General features: G+C 29.5%; 1 protein-coding gene across 1 annotated transcript in view; it reads left to right on the top strand.

The window, feature by feature from the left end:
- Positions 1–22,606, top strand: part of LOC107438410 (uncharacterized) — a 60,568-nt gene that overhangs the window by 14,275 nt on the left and 23,687 nt on the right. The window contains exons 6-7 of the mRNA XM_071179290.1: positions 588–636; positions 1,700–1,804. Of these exons, the coding sequence (XP_071035391.1) occupies positions 588–636; positions 1,700–1,804 (154 nt within the window). The remainder of the gene's footprint in view (positions 1–587; positions 637–1,699; positions 1,805–22,606) is intronic.

The raw sequence follows: 22,606 nt of genomic DNA, 5'->3' as shown, positions 1-22,606 counted from the left end.
CAGATTCTGATAGCGTTTTAGTTCGTTCTTCACCCAATTTATAGTTTTTGTCTTCTAATATACACAATAATGTCTCCGAATGCATTTTTTTACTTCATTTTATCATTCATTTTGTCATAATTTTATCAGCACAATCAATAAAAACAATATCAATTAATTTAAGAAATAATTAATCGTTATCGTGAACGACCGAAATCAAGAAAATGTCGGCTTTCACAGGTGAATGTCAACAATCACTTTGGTGAATGATACAAATTATTTGTTATATCCCATATTAATTTATTCCTTGATGTTATTATTATATTTATTCATTATTTTAATATCTGCTGAGGACAGATTAGGAGAAACATCAGTGTTCGGAGTAACGGGCACTGAACATTTAAAAAAAAAAACATTAGCGCAGGGAATACCGGGCAGAGGCACTTAACTAGACCTAGTATATATTTCGGACATTTACCAAAACGACTTATTGATTGTCAACATTCACTGGTGGAAGTCGACAACCACCCATTTCGGACATTCATTTCAATGAATATTCCGCATGTATGCATCAACTTATAGACTCAATAATTTTCTTCTCCTTTCAGGCTAAGGCGTGCCCTAACAACTTGGGGAGAAAAGTTCTCTGAGAAAGAGGTAAATAAAGTTTTATTCCATCGTTTTGAAGATAAATAAAATATTCAATAAATAACTAATGCATTCGAATACTATAAAGATCTGAAACAATGTCAACTTTTTTTCTTTTCTTGCTGATAGAAAAATCTCATTAAAAGTCATTTAAATATCATTAGGTTTTTTTTCCTTAAGGAAAAACTATCAAATAAAAAGAGCCCCATAAAATTAGGTTTTGCAGGAATGCCACAGACATAAATGTAAAAAGTGGTAGAATCTCGATTCCTTTTTAATTGTTCATCATCTATTTAATTACTCAACCGTAGCTACCGCTATGATTATATTACAAATTATTCGTATTTGAAACAAAAACATTCTCTGTATTAACTTTCAATAGTACATTGAAAAAAATTGCGATTTTTTTCAAAAGAAAATTTGCTTTCATCAGAGATAAGCGTCCTGTTTACATTATAAGATATAAATCCCTTCAGTTTAATTTCCATGTTTCGATTAATTTCTTTAGAATATTTTAAACGCTGCAGTTTTTTAAGATTCAACTTAGTAGTATTAATAAATTAACGTGTTATGGTTAATTTTTAGCATACTTTCAATACTGAAGTTATTTCTGATTCAATCTAATAGATCAATTAGCTAAATATGTGTGTTGTAGTTAGCACACCGATGCTTAAATTTTTTATGACTCAGCCAAATAGTTCATTTAGTTAATATACGGGTTGTTGTCTAGTTTTAGCACACTTTCAATGCTGAAGTTATTTGTAACTCAGCATAATAGTTCAATTAGCTAATGTACAAGTTGCAGTTCAGTTCTAGCACATCTTAAATCCTGAAGTTATTTATGATTCTGCCTAATTGTTCAATCAGTTAACTTACGCGTTTTGGTTCGTTCTTAGCATACTTGCAGAAGCATAGTCAATATTTTAAGCTTAACTTTTTACAACAACTATTATATTCAGTTTAAAAATAAGAACTAAACAGAGTTTTGCAATTTTTAAGCCAATGCAATTAAATTAGCCTAATTGTTTTTGTGTTTACGGCTATTCTTGAGATTCTATTTTATGTTTTAAAGGCCGACGAGGCTCTTGCTGAAGCACCTGTTGACAACAACGGAAACATTGACATCAAGAAATTCGCCAACATCCTTACCAAGGGAGCAGAAGAAGAAGAAGGCGGTTAAATCTCTTTTTCTATCTACTTCTTCAGGTAAGCAACATCATTCTAACAAATTTGTCAAAATAATGCTTAAATATAAACTGAATAACTCAAATCGTACGAATTATATCTCTGTACTTTATATTTGTAAATGGGTTCACGAACGAAATAACGAACTTAGTGACGGACACAAATTGAACGAATGCCACTGACTCCATTTTTTAACTACCCTAGCCGTAAAGTCTATCTTTGCATAAGATTTCAAAATATCTTTAATAGTAGATGAATCTCGCTTTATTTGTCTTGCATTTTTTATTTAATTGAAGCAACAGTGTATAAATAAAACTTAAACACACCTTCTCGCCTCGAGACTTAAAATTTTGGTTGAAAATAATTTAATGAATAAATTTGAGTAGTTGAAAGGTTAATACGTAAAAGTTCTTCACGCGATTCTGACTATTCCTTAATTAGTTTAAAACTGATTTCTTGTTAAAGTGTTTCTTAAATTTTTAGGAAAGTCTAGGATAAGTCCGTAATCTAAGTGAATTAGTTATAATTTTTATTTATGTCAGTGCTTATGTCAGTGCATAAACGAGTTTATGGCTAATGTGTAGATCAATACAATAGATTTCTTAATTTGCAATTCAGCTTATACTAAAATGTTATCTGTTAAGTTGGTCACATTAGTAAGTTGATCATCTTTCTTAATGATCGATGTTACGTAGCATTAAATAAACAAGACCAGTTGTTATAAGTTTACCAGTTGTTTATGTAGTTCGCACCATCAAATCGATGCTTATAATTGTCACTTACTTTGCTGTCAACATACATAATTGCCCTAATTTGCAATTCAGTAATATAAATTTGTATAATTTTTTAACCTGTGGTAAATTTGTCTTGTGGTTTAGTGAATCCTGTATAAGTTGATAACTTGCGATGAACCAACGTGATAGTCACCTTAGGTGATCGTAAGAATACAACTGTTTCGCGAGTTTTGGTGCTTTCTGTCCAGTTAAGACTATAACTCAACTTGCTAAGGTGATCAAAAAATCATGCTAGACTGTGCTTGCATTTATTTGATATTTCTAAACTTAATTTTTTTTTCGTTTCAGATCGAAGATTTCAAGGAGAAATATTTACAGCTTAGAAGATTTTTATTTTGTCTGCACGCAATCTCCACTTCCATCTCGTGCACTGCCAACATTTGGTTTAACGACATTTTTCTTTGAAAATGTTCCAAACAAAAGGACATTATTCTTCGCTAAAAGGACTGCTTGTGAATCATTCGCCTTGAATTCTTCTTTGTACCAAATTAATATATTTACAAATCTTAATTTGAATAAAATATAATTAATCGTTCTTTTTATTAAAACCATTTTTGTCTCATTTCTTCATAATTGTAACAAACGTGGAATAACTCTGCAAATTATTCTTTGACAAGCTCATAATAACCATAATTGTGGATATCAGTAACTTGATATTTAACTTCCTTCAGTGACCTTTCATGTATTCGAACATTTGATTTAATAAATGGATTAAGAAAAAAGAAGTGCATGTGTTGCCTGATCGTAATCCGATTGAAACGATTTTAAAAAGAATAAAAGAATAAAAGAATAAAATTTTTCCAAAGAAAGTATACAACGAAGAGCCATTACATTATGACCACCCTCCATCTATAACAATGGGCTCGCCTAGGTTTTCATGGTTTCTCGCCCAAGAATAATGTTTTCATGGGGCACATTAGGACCCATAATCCTCATAGAACAATCCCTGACGTCTGTAAGCTACTTGAACACAGTTGCAGACCAGGTTCACCCATTCATGGCAACAGTTTTTCCTGCGGGGGATGGTGTTTACCAACAGGATAATGCACCGTGTCATAAGGGTCGAATCGTCGAGGAACACTCCAGTGACTTTCAAGTCATGTCTTGGCCCCTAAGTTCCCCTGACCTTAATTCAATAGAGCATTTGTGGTCCTACTTGGAAAACCAAATTCGTGCTGCCACGCTACCCCCTCGCTATGTGAGGGAATTGCAGGACCAGTTGGTGAGCGCTTGGTACCAGATACCTCAGACGACCTATCAGCACCTTGTGGAATCAATGCCACGGCGGGTGCCAGCAGTTTTGATGGCTAAAGGTGGTCCTACGTGTTATTAACAAAGTGGTCATAATGTAATGGGTCTTCGGTGTATATGCATGAAATTTCAAGCTTGCAAATCCACTTAACGATAAAGTGGTATATTAAAATAAGAAATAAATTCTAGCGTTAACCTATAGCCTAAACCTTAACCTTTAGCCTGAATTTACTACTACTACTAAAAAAAATTTCAATGACCGTTGGAACCCTGATATATCAAGACGGAAAAGAACAAAAACTGGTAAAAATGAAATTTAATTTCTAGAATTTTTTCTGAAGAATAAAATATTCCTGACTACCAAAATATTTTAATGGATACAATACGTATATATAGTTGCTTCTTCCCTGAGAAAAAAGTTAATAGCAATAATTAGTTTGTTGGCAAAAAGAGATTTACTCAACCCAAAAACCATCTATTATAGAAATGGTTAAACTGCCGGTTTTTCCTCTTCCGTCCCACTTTCAGTACTGAATTTAACTAAGCACTGATAATTTTCGAAAAAATTAGAATATCGGTCTTAAGAACATTGAATTTTTTTCTTTCTTTCAAAAAGAGCAATTACTTAGACTTATAATCAATTATTGCGCGCATATCGCTAGTTTTGAATTCGTGAACTGCACATCCACTCCAAGATACAGAAAAAGTAAATACTTCACTTATGTACCTACAGTGACAAAATGCCTATTTTCAATTCCATTTGCATTCCGACCACCACAATGACTGCAGCTCTACAAGTTAATGATGGATGGGAAAAGGGTCGCAAGCGGCCCCAGGTGCTAGGTTTCAAATAGGGCCGTAGCCAAGGGGTAGGATATAAAGGTTCTAACCTCCCAAAATGTTTTATTTTATAATAATAGATAAAGAAATTTTTATTTACAATTTTGTACAAGTAATACTTCATAATTATTTTGTTAATAAAAATTATTATTTGTTGTTAATTATTTGAATTACATCAGATTTGAGAGAAGGTTAACTATTTGCTTCAAAAAACTGTCTTATTCGTTAAGAAACAGGTAGAAAACTATCAAGCAAGATTTTCTTTCTTTTCAGTACACCAAAACATTCCAACATCTCCCATTTCCTATTCGAAGACACGTTCTTTCCTTCTTTTTTCCTTCTTCTTCTTCGAGACTCCTCTCTCCCTTTCAAAGAAAAAGGCGAAAAGAGATTCTTGCTATAACTAGAATTCCGAATAACTAGAATTTTCATCTTGCTTGTTAGTTGCTCAGAATTGGTTAGAATCAGAATTGTACGCGTAATATTCCTGAGAAGTTGATAGCATTGGTCGGCAAAATCTTGACAATGTTTTGAAAGACGCAAATGATAAAATATGCTAAGCAACATTCTGCCTTAAAAGAAAATTGAAAACGATCTATTTTAATTCCTCTTTCAGATATTCATAATACATGGTTCCAGTGGAGTATTAAGGTTTTGGCCTTTCTAAGTTATAAACTCCCAGAAATATATTTATTTCATCCATTAAATAGTCACTCTATTCTTTTAGCTGCTCCAAAACACATTTTATTACAAATAGTGGTAGCCTCCTACTGTTTACGAACAGAAAATCTAAATGAAATCTTTTTACAACTTAAGCATCGTATTTTTTCTAAAATTATCAGTCTTGTCATTAACTGAAATAATTTACTCATTATTTTATTACTAATTAGGGGTACTGTGCATAAAATATTTTTTCGAATTTAAAAATCAAATGTTCAAGCTTCTAAATTAGTAGCAACAACTATTCAAACATATATAAATATGAATAATTGGTAGGATGCCTGGTTGATATAAACTCATAATATAAGTAATTAACATCCAAAACATTTCTCTCAATAACCATATAAGCTGATCTAATATATCAATTAGGTATGCAGACCTTGTTTTGTCTGGTTGTTATAATTTAGACTAACGGGTTCAAAAATGTATAACAAAAAAATAATTAAAGAAAAAAGGAATTTTTATCTTACAATATATTTGTTTGACAAGGTTTTGTTTTAGTTCAAACATTTTTGGACAGATGGCACTAGAGTTTGTAAAATCGAAAAAAACACAGAAAAATAACTGAAATTCCCATCAAAATTTTATCGAAATCTTTTATGAATGAAAAATACACTAAATATAAAAAGTCCATCAGTAACCGGAATAGCCTGTTATATTCGGATGACGATTTACGAAAACGCAACGGTAAAAATAGTGAAAGGTACTTTCACCGCCATCTGTCTAAATTTTTTTGAACTTAATTCAAAAACTCTGGAAATCACATTTACAGTGTGATACTTAAATTTGCTGCAAGAGTTTTCATTTTCCTTTATTATTTTAACCATTTTCATGTAAAAAATTCTGAAAACTGTCTTTCTAATTTAGGCATACCTGTATTAATGATTGTAATGAAATAATTTGGCTACGACAGAGTTTCCACGGTTCATAGAACTTTATTTCATCAATAAGTTCATGTTATTGCTGAAAGGAGTTCCTTTTTTTTCCAGGTTACTAGTTTAACTATTTCCTACCGAATCATTTTATTTTACTGATTTGATCTATGTCTTATTAAAATGATAGTCAGGCACTTACGCTTAATCTAATTACGTATATTTTAGTGTTAGCCACTACTTTTATTTCTAAAGGTTCATTTACAAACAATTTTAAACAAATGATAAAACAATTAATGTAGTGGTATTTCACTAAAATAAATTTTATAGCTTAAATAATTGAGCTACCAAGATTTATCTCTTTTAAACGAAGTACAAGTTTACAGGGAGGGGAAACCTTTTTGCAAAATGAAATAGCTTTCAAATCTCCTGGATATTTATCAAGGTTTTATATTTAATGCGATAGCAAAACTTATGCTTTTCGATTTCATTTTATATGTGACCATTTATATATTTTTGCATTCTCAAGTAATTTTTAAATTTTAATTTCACTTCCACTTGGAAAAGCATTCTAGGAGAGTGCAAATATTGGCAGGTGTAAAATTAGTTAATGTTTAAAGATCTAGTAGGGCGGAAATTTAACTTTTTTCAGATTTTTTTTTCATTTGAAAATAGCAAATAGGGCTGGTTACAAATACATTAAACAATCGAGATAAGTCTTGTTTTCAAAATCAATATTTAATTTTTCTAAAATGCGTGGGAATTGTGTAATAGAATTATCTTGTCAAAAATTTAACTTTTTTCAAGCAATGACGGGGGCTCTTATGGCCACTTAATCGGAACGTGTCCAGGGCTTTAACGAGTTAACGAAAGTGTCCAATTTTTATAGATATCGTACAAGAGATAGGGGTAGGGCTGCCAACTTCCTACTGTTTTCGTAAAAAATTTTACTATGTTTATATTTTAATGCAATATTTATTTGTTTAAACTTATTTTTCACACCACTACAGATAAATGATTTAAAAGTCCATATGCAACACCTTTTAGTTTTAGATCTCTCATGGTGAGGCTTTTAAAATGTTGGCAGAATTATAAAAAATTCTGAAAACTTAGGTTTTTAAATGATTACCACTCAGTAAAATATTCTGCAAAAGGTGTAATAGTTGGCAGGCAAAGAACTGATACAAAGTGTATCAAAGTAATGGCAGGTGATGTAAAAGTCAGTTAATATTTCGATTCTATTCAGACACTACAATTAAAATCATTCTTCGTTATTGTTATAAACAATATTTTTCTGTTATAAAGAGTTTTGTGTTAGAAATTATAAAATTAGGGATTATCGAAATATGGATTCTCGAATAAATGAATGAATAACCATTGACCTGTTAATAATATTTCTCATTCTCACAGATGGTGTACTGTGCAGCGATTTAAAAGTTTTATAAATATTTAGATTTCAGTCATACATTGCAACATTAGCATTATTCTTCGCTAGTGTTTTTGACACTAGATAGCCCAAGGAAGTCATTTTGACTGCTTTTTCATTTGCAAAATACGCACAAATAATAATGCAAAAAAATTTTTTTTTCCAAGTGAAGTACATTTTTTATTGCTAATATTTACTAATAACTTGTTATATAACTGTAAATAATATTAAAAAATATTAAGAATTAATTAAGCAAATTTCTTTACGCATTAGTTATTCATTCACAATGCAGTCATTTTGACTGCTTTCGGGAAATATATGTATATACTAAGTTTCAGTCTTTCTAGTGTTAAATATATTTTTCTGTTATGAAGAGTTTTGTTATAAATTATAAAACTCACTTATAGAGCACACCAATATTATTGTATTTTACATTTCCTTCTGCTAATAATGTTTCTCATTCTCACAGGTGGCGCTCTGGGCAGGTGATGCGCAAGTTATTTAATATTCAGATGTCATTTATACATGGTAACATTAACACATCATTCTACGATAATGTTTTTAACTATATATTTTCTGTTCTAAAGCGTTTTGTTCAAAATTATAAAACTCACTGAGAGGGATTAACGAAATATGGATTAGCGAATGAATGAATGAATACCCATATACCCCGAGATTATCGCATTTCACAGACATTATCTATGATAATATAACAAAGTTTCTTGAAAGAAAAAGGAAACAACTTACGTATTAGTTTTTTCAAAGAAAAATTCTAATTTTACTCGACTATAAAGAAAAGACAACATATTTTTTCAATAACATAAATTTGCAGATTTTCATTAAAAATGTCCTTGTTACTTCTGGAAACAGTAAATTAGTTTTAGCACTTGGCCTTAATTACAAAATTATATTTCGAATTAGTGCTTAATTTACAGATTTGGCTTAAAGTTTCATAATCAAGGCTACTAATTATTATTTCAATTTCTTGTTTTCATGCTCCAATTCATTAAATACTTCGCAGCTCATTTACTCTCTCTCAACACCTGCGCACAACTCTCATTTTCACGACAACAATGACGAAAGTGAAAAATAAAAAAGCAGCTGTTCCTGAAAAGGCACAAAATGAAAAGTGTTCTGTTTGCTTGGTGACCTTTCATCGTCGCTGTTCAACAGACTGTGACATTTCAATGTTAACGAGATGCATTTGTATTATTGCTTTGACAATTGAAAGATTGTTTTAACCGATCTTTTTGTACAACGACTACCATTCTCACGAATTATGGCAATTATACTGAATCATTATAAATATTTTTCCTATTACGATGGTTTTATGAAAATGGCGCATTGAAATCTTCATGTTTTCGTATTTGATTGTGTACGAAATAGTATGTGAAATATTCATTGATAAAGATGCATAACAGAATATGAAAGAATTAATCATAGAGAGAAACGTTAATTTACATAAAATAATTATTTTAAAATTTGAATTAAAATTTTTTTTAAAGAACACTTTGTGGATAGTAATATATGTAATTCACTCAAACTTATTTTTCGAATTATTTAAGATGTACAAACAATTATGTTATGCAGGACTTGTTATTTTTCGTCAACAATGAGAAAAGTGAATAAATTGATGTAATCTTTTTTAAAAAATAACATCTTTTTAGTGGGTTTGCACGAAAAAGTATTAAATAAAAAATAAAATAGTGCGTGCAGCTTGCAAAAATCGAGTTTATATTGTCTAGGCTAATTTTCCAGTAATTATGTTTATTTTACATACAGTTTATCTTAATAGTTTGTTACAAAACTTTCTTATAAATTTTTTATAGAAAACAGACGAATAAAAAAAAAAGAGAAAACGTCGAATTTCGTCTGTTTTCTTTAAAAAGAAAATTATACGAAATTCTTGCAACACATTTTAAGATGAACTTTATATAAAATGAACATAATTACTGGAAAGAGAGCCGAGACTACATAAACTCGAATTTTATAAGTTACACGCACTGTTTTATTCATTACATTTCGCAAAAACCCTTAAAAAATTGTTCCTTTTTTTAAATTATTAATACTTTTTCGTCTTAAGATTCCCTAAGTTTTTTTTAAAAAAAATCCTTTTTTTTCCTCCAGCAGCACGTTTTAAAAGCAAAACTCTTAACTATGTAAGCACGTGGTTTCTGATAACTTTATGAATACTACTAATTCGGTGACGTAGCACCATCGGCGTTGATGACTAAAATTTTTCCGTCATTCTTATAGGTATCGGGCGGATTTTTATCGTGTTTTTGCTTCTTCCTCGTTTAAAGATTACTCTGCAATCCCTAATGCGTGTTTTTATACCTAATTCTCAATTAAGATTCTAAAAATGAAGATTAAGAATAGTCATTACAAAACAGCCTGTAGGACTCAAACCATTGAAATATAGACTAATTGAATGTAAACAGCATTTTTTTTTTCATTTCCATCGGTTAAGGCACATAAACACGAATAAAAACCAGTCATAGAAATGACAGAAAGACATTAATAACCCATAACATCAAAATGCAAAGATGATAAAGAAAGATCAAAAGTGATAACGGATGTTAATCCTCCTGATAGATATAAGTCTACAGATGCAAAAAAAAATATATAAATAAATAAATAAATAAAATTAACATTTTTTTTTTCTTATTAGACCAATCTCAACTTTCACAAAATATATCTTAATCAAATATATATAGGGGTTGGATAAAATTATGGTAACACTTCTATGCTAACTCTATATAAATAATCTTTCTTTTATATAAGCAAATGTTTTGGAAGATTTGATATGGATCATACATGAAGCTTTTAGAATTGTCCCTTTCACTTATACAAAGACTTCTTCACTTATACACAATGCAAATATTGCTACGACCAAAATGGAAGGAAGTTTAAAGCCCTTTTCTTTTTCCAATGCCACTATAATTAACACGTTGAATGCCATGGGGGTCACCGCCGACCGGCGAAGCCAAGATTATTAGAAGCATATAATTCGAGTAAATTTTTAATATTTTTGCATTATTATCGTTATTGAAATGGTTTGAAGAAATTAATGCAATATAAAACACCCAAAAATAGTTTTAGTTATATACACAGAGATGCCAACTTGCTCCGGACAGTGAATACTTATTTTTCAAGTGTTGTGATTCTCTTGCTTAATAAATTTAAGTTAGTAGATTTTTATCCAAATTTAGTTCGTAGTTCTTTGAACAGACGGGCAAGACATGGCATTAACGTGGCATTCTAATATGACAGTCGCTATTCAACTGATTTATTTAAAAAATCAGCATAAGATTAATAATTTACATGATTTAATTGTATATATTTACTTAGTACATATGAAACGGTTGGTGGCGCTTCACACCAATTACCGAGTTAACATCAATATCCAGCATCCAACATTGATTTCAAAATTGCTGCTATTAAAACTAGAAAAAAAGTTATTAACTTCCTCTCCTCATTTAGGTCGATCCGAATTTTGCATTGTTGAAACACCTTTTCTAAAAAGCTTCAAGCATGATCTTTCAAAATGTACCAACAGTTTTGCCAAGTAAAATCTTCCAAAACATTTGCTGTGTAAGAAAAGATTGTTTACATAGAGATGGTATAGAAGTGTTTCCATATTTTTGCACAACCCCTGTATATTTTTTATTGAATAGTACGTTAAATAATTAAACTTGTATTTTTAATATATATTTTTGGCCATCAAATAATTCTTTCCAAAGATTTAATTGAATATTTAACTTCTTTAAAATTTATTATGAAAAAGAACTTTAAAGTGCTATAACACTCGAAAAAATGGCATTATGTTCTTATTAATCCATCTTTTCTTCTTTCCAGTTTCCATTTATCACGAAAGATAAAAATAAGTTGATAAATAAATAAATAAAAACTCTCTTTCTGAAGTATCATCCTACATGTTGCGGTACTACACAATATTATGTACAGTAATTTGTCTAAAGAATTAAATCTCTTCAAAAAAATACATTTCTGATTTAAACGTGGGTCGTTTATATTAATCATCATCATCAAAATTTATCTGGGCACCTGAGCCGTTAGCTGCTCTTTTCTCAGGTAAAATTAATATTTACTGCATGAAACTCTAATGGACAACAAAACATTTTAAAAAGTGGTGGCTAATCATCCGTGAACATGTATAAACATCAATGAAATAAATTATAAATAATCTTGCATTTAAAAAAAAAACTGTTAACATAATTAAACAATTAAAATTTTAAAAAAACAGTTGAGAAGTTTTCAAACTACCAGGTAAAAGTTAAATTTTTTATTGATGTTTATTTTCGAGAAAATTAAGTTTTATTACTTATGCGACTTGCTCGAAATATCGTACATCTAAAATATAGCTTCACGATGAGGAGAATTGTACTGCATTAGGAAAAAGACTTAATTAAGTATGTGGAACCGTATAAGTTTTCAAACCGTATAATTTGCAGGTGCACGCATGGGCATAGCTTGGGGGGGGGAGGACGGAATTACATCAGAATTTTTTAAAGTTATTAATTTTTAAACGCCAAACAGCTATTTTTTTATTTAAAAAGTTTAAAAAATCACAAATTTCAGATAGTTTATAGATAATCGAACGAAGATATTTTAAGACTATCACTTTTATGCAATGTGCCCCTCGTCAACAATTTTCCACAACTTCAGAATTTTTTAAAGTTATTGGTTTTTTAAACCCAAAACAGTTATTTTTTTATTTATAAGTTTACAAACTTCAAAAAAAAATTCGGAATGGTTTATAAATAATTGAACGAAAATATTTCATGATTATCACTTTTATACTAAGGCCATCTTAAAAAACAGTAAAAAATTATTTTTTAAATTGTTATAACATGAATTCAATGAAGCAAAATTTAAGAACAATTAAATAATTTCTCAATGGAGCAAAATTTAAGAACAATCAAATGATTTTTCAATGAAATAAAATTTAAAAATTATTCATTTTTTACATTGCAATCGCAGGTTTAGGCAATTTTTTGTTTAGTTTATGCACACTGTAATTTTTTTAGTTGTAATTACTATTTATCAACCTTTTACATTACTATCAAACGTTTTTTAGCATCCTTTTAGTTTAATAATAAGGCACCGTTTATCATCCCCCGTGGTTACCTTTCAATCATCTCTGTTTTTTTTTTTAATTTTTATTATTCTCAAAAGTTGTTTTTTCTTTGTAAAAAAAAACAATAATTGTATAGATAATATATAATAATATCAGTTTGGTGTAAGGGCATTTTGTTATTATGTTGATCGCAACAAAATTAACGATTACTTGAATTTAAAAAATATTCAACTGTACATGAAAAAAAAATACAGAAGGTGTGACACACTAAGAAGAAATAAATGTTAAATAATTTTAATTGTTAACTATATATAACGATAATCTTCAGATGTTGGACAAAACTATGGAAACACTTCTAACGCTATGAAAACAATCTTTCTGCTGGATAAGATTGCCTACATTGCGATAGAATAGTTCTAAAAATTTTGCCACGCAAAATTTTTAGAACAATTTGAAAGATCATGTCTGAAGCTTTACAAATGGTGTCTTTTTTTCCGGTCAAAATTTGCCTTAAACAAAATAAGCTTAGGAAGTTTAATTCTCTTTTTCAAGACCACTATAATTTTACTTATATAAATATCGCAATCCTATAAAATGAATTTCAAAATTGCTGGCATTAAAGCTTGAAGGAAGTTATTAACTTTCATCTCCTTATTTTGATCAATCCGAATTTGGCATGGGTAAAAAGCACGTCATTTCTAAAAGCTTCAAGCGTGTCTTTCAAATTATGTCAACAGTTTTGCCATATAAATCTTCCAAGACATTTGCCGATAAAAGAAATATTGTTTACGTAGAGTTAGTATAGAAGTGTTTCCATATTTTTGTCCAACCCTTATACATTATAAAACTGTTCAAATTGGAAACGGTTTTTTTCTCTCTAGAGTTTTCCATATTTCTTAAAAATGTCGAGTAAAATATTAGGATTCATATTTGGCAGCATTCAATTCTTACTTTCTCTTTTTTTTAAATTATAAACATTTTTGTTGCTTTTGAAATTAAGTCGAGTGAGAGCTTGTAAAATAAGAATCTCGAGAGCGAAAAATAAGTTTTTCTTCAATAATGAGTAACAGTTATTATCTAAAGAAGAAAAAAAAGTAAGTACATTCTTTAAAAAATCTCTTAAAATTGTGATAACTTTCAAACTGGTTAGAATTTCAAAAACAACCACAATCATTTTATAAATGAGATTAAACCTTTCAGCACGTCGCATTCTAAATCTGAAAATTGTGCATGGTTATACAGTCGAACTCGTTTATAACGAGCACAAAGGGACCGTAACATGTACTCGTTAAATCCGAGTGCTCGTAATAAACGGGTCCTTAAGACAGGCGTGCAACCAGAAGAGGGGGGGGGGCTTGGGAGGTCAAATGATTGAATTTACTTAAAATTTAATTAATACTTACTTACTTTAATTACATTAATTAATTTAATCGCGTTTTTTTTATTTCGCGCACATTTCTTATCATTTTGAAAAAAAGATAAGACAGAAAGACTAGAAAGATGAGAAAAAAGATTGCAAGACAGAAAAATATTGCTCGCTAAAACCGGGTCTTGCTCGTTAAAAGCGACTTCTGCTCCATAGACTTAACATTGATCCAACCAAATATTCTCGTTTCCGTCGGTAAATCCGAGTTCTCGTTAAATCCGAGCTCGTTATAAACGAGTTCGACTGTACAAATTCAAATTTAACAGTTGATAATTCTTCAACTAATAATCGAAACTTTTTCTTCCTAACTTATTTTATACGGCTTCATAATTTCAAATTTCTAAGTCTTTTAGCTTTTGAGCAGAAAAACTAAATGGACGTAAAAAAATCCTCATAAATCTTTTAGAACAAGTTCTTAAAAAAGAAAAAAAAAGAGCTTGTATTAAGTTTATAACCAAAAAGGATCCTTTTAAAACAACAAATTTCAATTCTGTAGTTCTACAGTTGCATTACCTCGACCAGCAGAGCGACAAGCATGGTATATTTTGCTACAAATTTAGCAATTTATTAATCTCGGACTAATTATAAATTCTTTTATTCCGTGGTAATCCCTGTACAATTTTCAACATACACCTTTGTGGTTTCAAGTCTCTTACTCCAAACAGAGGCGGTAAAGGCTTTCACAACTTCTTAATATATACAAAGTTTTATTTCATAGCAGCAAACAATATTACAATGTTTTAAGCTAGAAATTTAAATTCTGATTCGTTTTAAATCAAAGTTTTCCGTACATTTTGGCAGTTTTTTTTAAATTTTTTAATAATTATTACCTATAAAATTCATTTCGTATGAAATATAATTTCTCACCACTTAATTTAAATAAAACAAATTTTTTTTGGCACGTCCTATTATAATGTGTTCTGAACTGAAAATATATCATTGACTTATAATTAGATTTATATTTCAAAGGAGGAGTTATTTTTAAAATCTTTCCCTCTTTCACTTCCATATTAGGAAGCATTAAATGATTATCGATGATGCGTAGAGTTACAAGGTATGTACGAATTGAGCCTTTTCACCTCCTTCTCTATTAGTATTTAAAGCAGGAGCAATTGTTATTGCGTGTCTTTTGCTGTACGATGTTGCCAGCGTAACCATCGCCACTACTGTCTGGATATCAGTCCACCCCCCTCTAACTGGGAGAGTGGGTGAGACTTCTGTTTACACCATACTCCAGTAAATAAAGCCTGTTAAAGTCCATCGGCTTATTATTTCGACAAATGCAAATTAAAAACACTACCAAAATAACGGAGTTGTTGCCCTGTTATTAGATATATATTTAAGTTCATATGTAGAGAAAACTGGGAAAAAATAGCAGAATAATGAAAGAAGAGAAGAAAATTATTAAAAAAAAAAATTCAATAAAAATCTGGGGGGGGGGGAGACATAATCTCTTCATTAGCTTACAAAATGGCTCCGCAAAAAGGAGTGCTTTTTGAAGAGGTTATGATGATGAGGAGATATCTTTTTTCCCCCGGATTTTTATTGAATTGTTTATTTTTTTAAATAATTTTCTTCTCCTTTTTCATTATACTATAATTTTTTCCACGTTTTCTCAGCATTTTGAACCTATTTTACGAGTTCTATATACTTGCAGCTTATGCACAGTTAGTAAAACTTATTGATTTTTATAATTTTCTTCATATATATATATATNTTACGTATATATATATATATATATATATATATATATAACTTATCGTTAAATATTTAAAAAGATAAAATTGAATTGAGTTTCTACCACTTATTACATTTTTAGTCACCCATTGTGCCATCCGAGCATAAGGCATCGTTACAGTGGATTAGAGATGGCGATCCTTTCTCTGTGCCTATTAAATGACGTCTTATTATTTTCAGATGTACAATGTGCCACAGGTTAATTGTCGTTCTGAAATTAACAAGTATTACATTTAAGAGCGTTGTAATAGTTGAAATTAACAAGAGGCAGATTTTGTAACCGCTGTAATAGCAGAATTGCTTTTCGTAATTATATTCGGTGTTCAGTCATTTACTTGCTTCAAAAAGATAGTCAATAATACCGCCACACATACTGAACTGTCTCTTATCTTTCAAAGTCAGGCAGTAATCAGCTTAATAATAAAGATTATAGTGTTTATACAAACAATAAATGTTATCTGAGCAACACCATAAACTTGTATTCATTTCCGTTCGTAAAACAATGAGCAGGTGAATTTAAAAATAACTGAATACTAACATTTTAAATGTCAAACAGAATATTTTTTTTCTACTTTTACTGTTATTTTGGCTATTAAATTATATTTTTTATTTCTACTTCATTAGTAGTGTTTGTTTACCTAGTGTTAGTAGTGTTTGAGCCTACTTCTTTAGTAGTGTAAGTTAACAACACTAGAGAAAAAAGTTTTTGTAGCATTTATACAAGTACTTTATTTTACTTGATTCGGGTGTGGGATTACATAAGAGAAATTTGTTTTTTGTTCGTTATTTTTGTGAGTTTTGTCTCTTTGAGAAATTGACAAATTTCAAATTGATATTTTTAAATTATTTCACTTTTTCTCTGAAAATCTCTCTTATAAAGAACGTATAATATATATATGGCTTACTAATATAATATTAGAAAGCATTTTTTCCCGATATCTGTTCCTTTGAAAATAACACATAAGACAAGAAGCATGTGACCTTAACGTATCTCATCTTAAACTGTAATGTATTACCTCCTTCTTCCTGCCACTCCCTATGTAGTGGAGAAGTGGGGACACTCTGTATTCACTCAAGTGTTTTTTAAAAAACTCATGGTGATAAATATATTATTTACCCTTTGCACTCAATGGTGCCTCTCCAGCATCGTAATTTACCCACCACTCTGAATGTTAACATTTTTACAAATGTGTAGTAGCAAGCTTATTTCCTGGTCTTTATTGCATTATAGTCTAATTGTGAAAGCTGTTAAAGTTGTCTTTTAAATGTTCATGTCCTTTTTTTCAATTGTTGAAAATACTTTGAGTGAAAAGGATTTAATTGCATGAATACTGCCGGGCTGCCAACTATTATAATTTTTGGGAAATATTTTATAGAGAGATAAGCAATCAAAAACATAAGCTTTCATTAGTTCGGTCAGTTTTACGAACATTCAAGATGCCAACTGATCCGCTTTCTGCTAAGTTTTAATTAATCGCTAGCGAATTAAGTAGTTAATAACCCTTGTAGAAAAAGGATAATTACGCCCATTCTTTAAAAGTGACACCACGACATAATGCAAAAAAGTTACGCTTCATATGACATTTAGAATTTTTGATATAAACTATATATATTTTCGATATATTTTGATAGTAATACGTAAAATACGTAAAATAAAAAATACTTAACTACAAATAACTAAAATTTCATTAAACCACTAGATTTTTTTTTTTTAACAAAGGGGATCAAGTTGGCATCTGTTCAAGATTTTAACTCTTTGCCACGAGAGAACTGCAACAGAGTAGCTTTTTTATAATCTTTTGTTCACATGCTTAGTAAATAATTATAAATCTCATATTAAAAGATAAAACTTGCTACCACTTGAAGAAATTTTGCGACAAAACATGAAAAGTTGGCGGCCCTGAAACTGTAACTAGTAAGAAAAACGCATGCAAATTTTAAATCAGCTTTGCGAAAATATCAAGCATCCGCTTAAGAATCTCATATAGCAGAAAACAAAACAAAAAGATATTCCCCAGTGTTATTTAATTTAGACACATCGATGTAGACACATTAATAGCACAGAAAATATATACTTAAATCTATCAACTCGTTTAGATATTTTGGAAGATAACTAATTGCTTTTATCATTTTATTATTGTTATTATTTGTCATATTTTTACCGCTTAACTGGAGTTGTTCAAATCACTCATTCAAACGTGACCCCCCTAGAGCTAAGATCAAAGGTAACTTGTCTGGGACATAGAGTTGAAATACTGGGGGTCTCAACTCTATGGTCTGGGAAGTAAAGGCGACCTGTGCGTAATGCTGACCTCATTGCCACAATCATACCGTTGGTCTCAAAATTATAGAGAATTATCATCTATGACCCCCTCCTCCTGACCCACACCTAGCTGTTGCGAGAATCCTTTTCTTCTTTAACTGAAAAAAAACTTCTTTAAAATATGTAAAAGTTGGCAGGAATGATATTTCTGAGGCATAAATTGTGTTAAAAATATAATATTCGTAAAATAATTGAAAAAATTGACTAAAGATGCTTTTTTTTTCTCTCTCTTGAACATACGTTACGTATTGCCCATTATAAAGTCGAATTCACTTTTGTTTCAGAAACGCATCTACATCTAATATCGTTTATATTTTGCTTCTATTTTTACTATCACGTGAGAATAAAAGGTAATTGTTTAAAATGGTTGATTGCGCAGTAATACTACGTAAGAGAAACAACTCGTCTTTCACATAATATAGACAATGAAATCGTTTTTTGAAAAGGAAAGAAATCTAAGCATTTGTTTTGAAATATTCTTTTTGAAACACAGTGTGTGAATGGTGAAAGCTGCATTCTAAAAAATCATTGCGTTGAGCGTTTCGTCCTTTTTTAATGATTTTCACTTTAATAATTTCTCAAAAGGCACATTTAAGTCATGGAATAATTTTTTTGAAACGCTTAAAATGGATATAAATTGATATTGTATCAACACTAATTGTAGGAGTTGGGGCCATGGCCGTGGCGTCGGGGGGAGGGGGACAGAAGGGGGCAATATTTTGCCGAAATGCAAAAATTTTACCGCAGTTGATTGCATAATTAAAAAAAAAACTTTTTTTTATTGACTGAACAAAAATTAAGACTATAACATCTACTATTGTATTTTTTATTTATATCTTTACCCGCTTATTATTATTTTTATTTTTACTTAGTTTGGCTGATTCTAATGAGTTCATCAAAGATAAAAGTTCACCTTAAAAAGAGAAAGAGATTTTAAAATATTGACTTCATCGTCTGCTTTAAGAAGCTTTTTTGGGTATTTTTCTGTTCCAAGTACTCACTCGTGGGTGCTGGTGAAAGCAGCTGTTTTCAGAAGAAGGTAAAGCGAATATTAGCAGAAGAAGGTAAAGCGAATTTCCTTTTTTTAAAAAAAAGCGTTAAGGGAGTCGTTGATTACTATGTGAAACTTCGGTAATGCACCCATTTTCTATAATGCACACTCGTCCAGAAGTTTAGTCTTTTGAAACAAGATCGTTTGTCTTATTTAAAATTTGAATTTTCGCACTCGTTAGAAAAATCCTTTTAAAAATTTGCAAATCAGGGCAAGAGAAATATTTTTACTTTAAGATAGCAGAAATATTTGTCTTCTGGTTTGGTTTCAAAATTACAAGGATACGGAGTTGAACATTAGTAGTCGTAAACCCAAAAAATTGGGTCGGCAGTTCAACGGCGGAAGTAAAATTTTTAAAAAAAATCAAGGGCACCCAAGCGAAAAATAATAAAGAAAATTGATTATATTTGATAAAGCCTAAATATTACTGAACCTAAATATTATTTTTAAAATCCTTGAAACCTTAATATTACCTTAATGTTACCTTAAAACCTAAATATTACCTTTATTAAACAAATTTTTTTATAATTTTTTACTTCTCTAGTAATGCTTATTATTATTTAAAAAAAGTTTATAGTTACATAACTTAAACGCACACATTTAGTGTCTTTGTTTAAGAATTTGGGATATTTTTGAATAATTTGACTCTTATGCGCATGCCAGTGGCATAGTTATTTTGTGTTGCACAGTAACGTTTTCGCAATAAAAGCTTTAAATGTAACTCTCCTAGATTACTTTGAAGCTAACCCTCGACACTACCCGTCCGCAACACATATATAAAAAATAGTATTTTACCATGTAAAATTACATACCTTAAAATGATGCAAAAAAATTTTATGCCTTACAATTCAAAGTTTTTTCGACTATTAAATAAAATAATGAAAAATATTTATTAAAATTTATTTTTTGCCCGGAATTTGGATAAATATTTTATCCAAGAATTTTTATAATTGTGTGCAAAATTTTTCAATTTGTTTCATAAGTTCTCGAGATATGGAGAAATACGCAAAAAGTAAAATTAACGTTAAGGAGTCCAAACTTCGGATAACTCTCCTGAACAAACTGTGGAACTCCATCCGAATCCGTGGTAGAAAATGTAGACAATTCAAAACCAAAGCTTTCAGAATTTTTGCTAATTTTGCCAACATTTTAAAGCCTTATTGATTACCTCAGTAAGGATATATTAGATCATACAAAGTATTAGATACTTCGCTAGATAAAAATATATTTGATAAAAATATATGACATAGAACAGAGAACTTTCGATGCTTTTCGGGTAAATTTTTCTAATTGTAGTTAAATTAATGTATTATTCTTGAATTAGAAAATTTGATTCAAAGTTATTTTCCACACATCTATATGCAAATTATTGTTAAATTCATATAAAACGCCACTTTAATCCAGCTCACTCTCGGTCAGGCTTTCAAAATATTGCCCAAATAGCCAAAGATACTAAAAACTCTAGGTTTTAATTATCAACTGTTCTTTAACATATTTTGTAAGAAACATAGTATCTGGCACCACTGTATGTATGAAGAAAAAGTAAAATAATATTAATCATAAATAAATAAATATTTGCCGGTACATAACGTAATAAATTTTTTTTTAATTTGAAGCTACTGACAATCAGAGATTTCCGGATCTTCTTACTTAATTAAGAATTTTATGGTTTGTGACCAATAAGTTGCACTAAAACAATGAGAAAAGGTTTAAGATCTTTATGTTTTTATGTAATATAAAGGAATAGAATCTTGAACTCCATGATTTTATTAATTAAATTAAAGTAAATACGCATAAAGCATCTAAGTAAATACTTTAGAATAATATTTGATTAATAAAATTGCGAAATCTATATCGGAGCAAAAACAGAGTTAACAAAAACAGAGCTTTAAAGATATTTTGATATAATAGTTAAGGTTCTACCTGGAAATGTATTGGCCAACACATAACCAAAATAATAAATAAATAATAAACACTGTCAGTTTTAATATCTCAAAGTTGAAACCTAAGAAACCTATGAATTCATTTTCGAAACTATTTATTGTCGGTTTGCTTTTTACGTCTGAGGCCATAACGGATGGAAGTTAAAATAGACATTTTATAGATTTACTTTATTTCAGTTATTTATAACTATGCTATGAAAGAAAACCTAAATTTTAAATTAGCATACAGCTTAGATTAATTTTAAAATCTCATTCGACAAAGTTAAAAATTTTAGCAAAACTAAAATTCGCCACATTACATGCGTTGCAAGTTATTATTTGAACAAAATTCTATAACTATTCAGACTTGCATTTATTAAATTTAAGCTAACTTAGTTTTTTATGTAATTTTTACACGTAGTTCTTATGGAATTAGCATTTTTACAAAAATTTTTAAAACTTCGTTATTTGCAGTATTATAAAAGCAAAACAGTTAGCTCTAATTAAACTGTATAAACTAAATATACCTGTTTTTAACGTTGACGAAGTAAACATTCTTTTTATCTTCAATTCTTTTTCATAAGATAATGAGAACATTTACACATCATTCTTATCGAATTAACTATTTTACAAAATTTATAATAATATCTTTATTCGCAGTTTTATAGAAATTAAGTTCGCAGCACTAATTAAACCGAATCAGAGATAAATATCTGTTTCTAAAGATGAAGAAGTAAACACTCTTTTTATCTTCAATTCTTTTTCATAAAATAATGAGAACATTTACACATCATTCTTATCGAATTAACTATTTTACAAAATTTATAATAATATCTTTATTCGCAGTTTTATAGAAATTAAGTTCGCAGCACTAATTAAACCGAATCAGAGATAAATATCTGTTTCTAAAGATGAAGAAGTAAACACACTCTTTTTTTTCTCAATTCTATCTCATGAAAATAATTAGAATATTTACACATCATTTTTATCGAGTTAACTGTTTAACAAAATTTATAATAATATCTTTATTCGCAGTTTTATAGAAATTAAGTTCGTCGCACTAATTAAACCGAATCAGCGATAAATATCTGTTTTTAAAGTTGAAGAAGTAAACACACACTTTTTTTTCTCAATTCTATCTCATGAAAATAATTAGAATATTTACACATTATTTTTATCGAGTTAACTGTTTAACAAAATTTATAATGATATCTTCATTTTCAAAATTATAGAAACCAAATAGTTAGAACTAATTAAACTGAATAAACAATATATATTTGTTTTTAAAATTGAAAAAATAAACACTCTTTTCCCTCAATTCTTTTCCCTGAAAA

Source organism: Parasteatoda tepidariorum, chromosome 3 (genome assembly GCF_043381705.1).
Source record: "Parasteatoda tepidariorum isolate YZ-2023 chromosome 3, CAS_Ptep_4.0, whole genome shotgun sequence".
NCBI lineage: Eukaryota > Metazoa > Arthropoda > Arachnida > Araneae > Theridiidae > Parasteatoda > Parasteatoda tepidariorum.
Note: the sequence above shows the minus strand (reverse complement) of the source record. Positions and strands in the feature narration are given on the sequence as shown.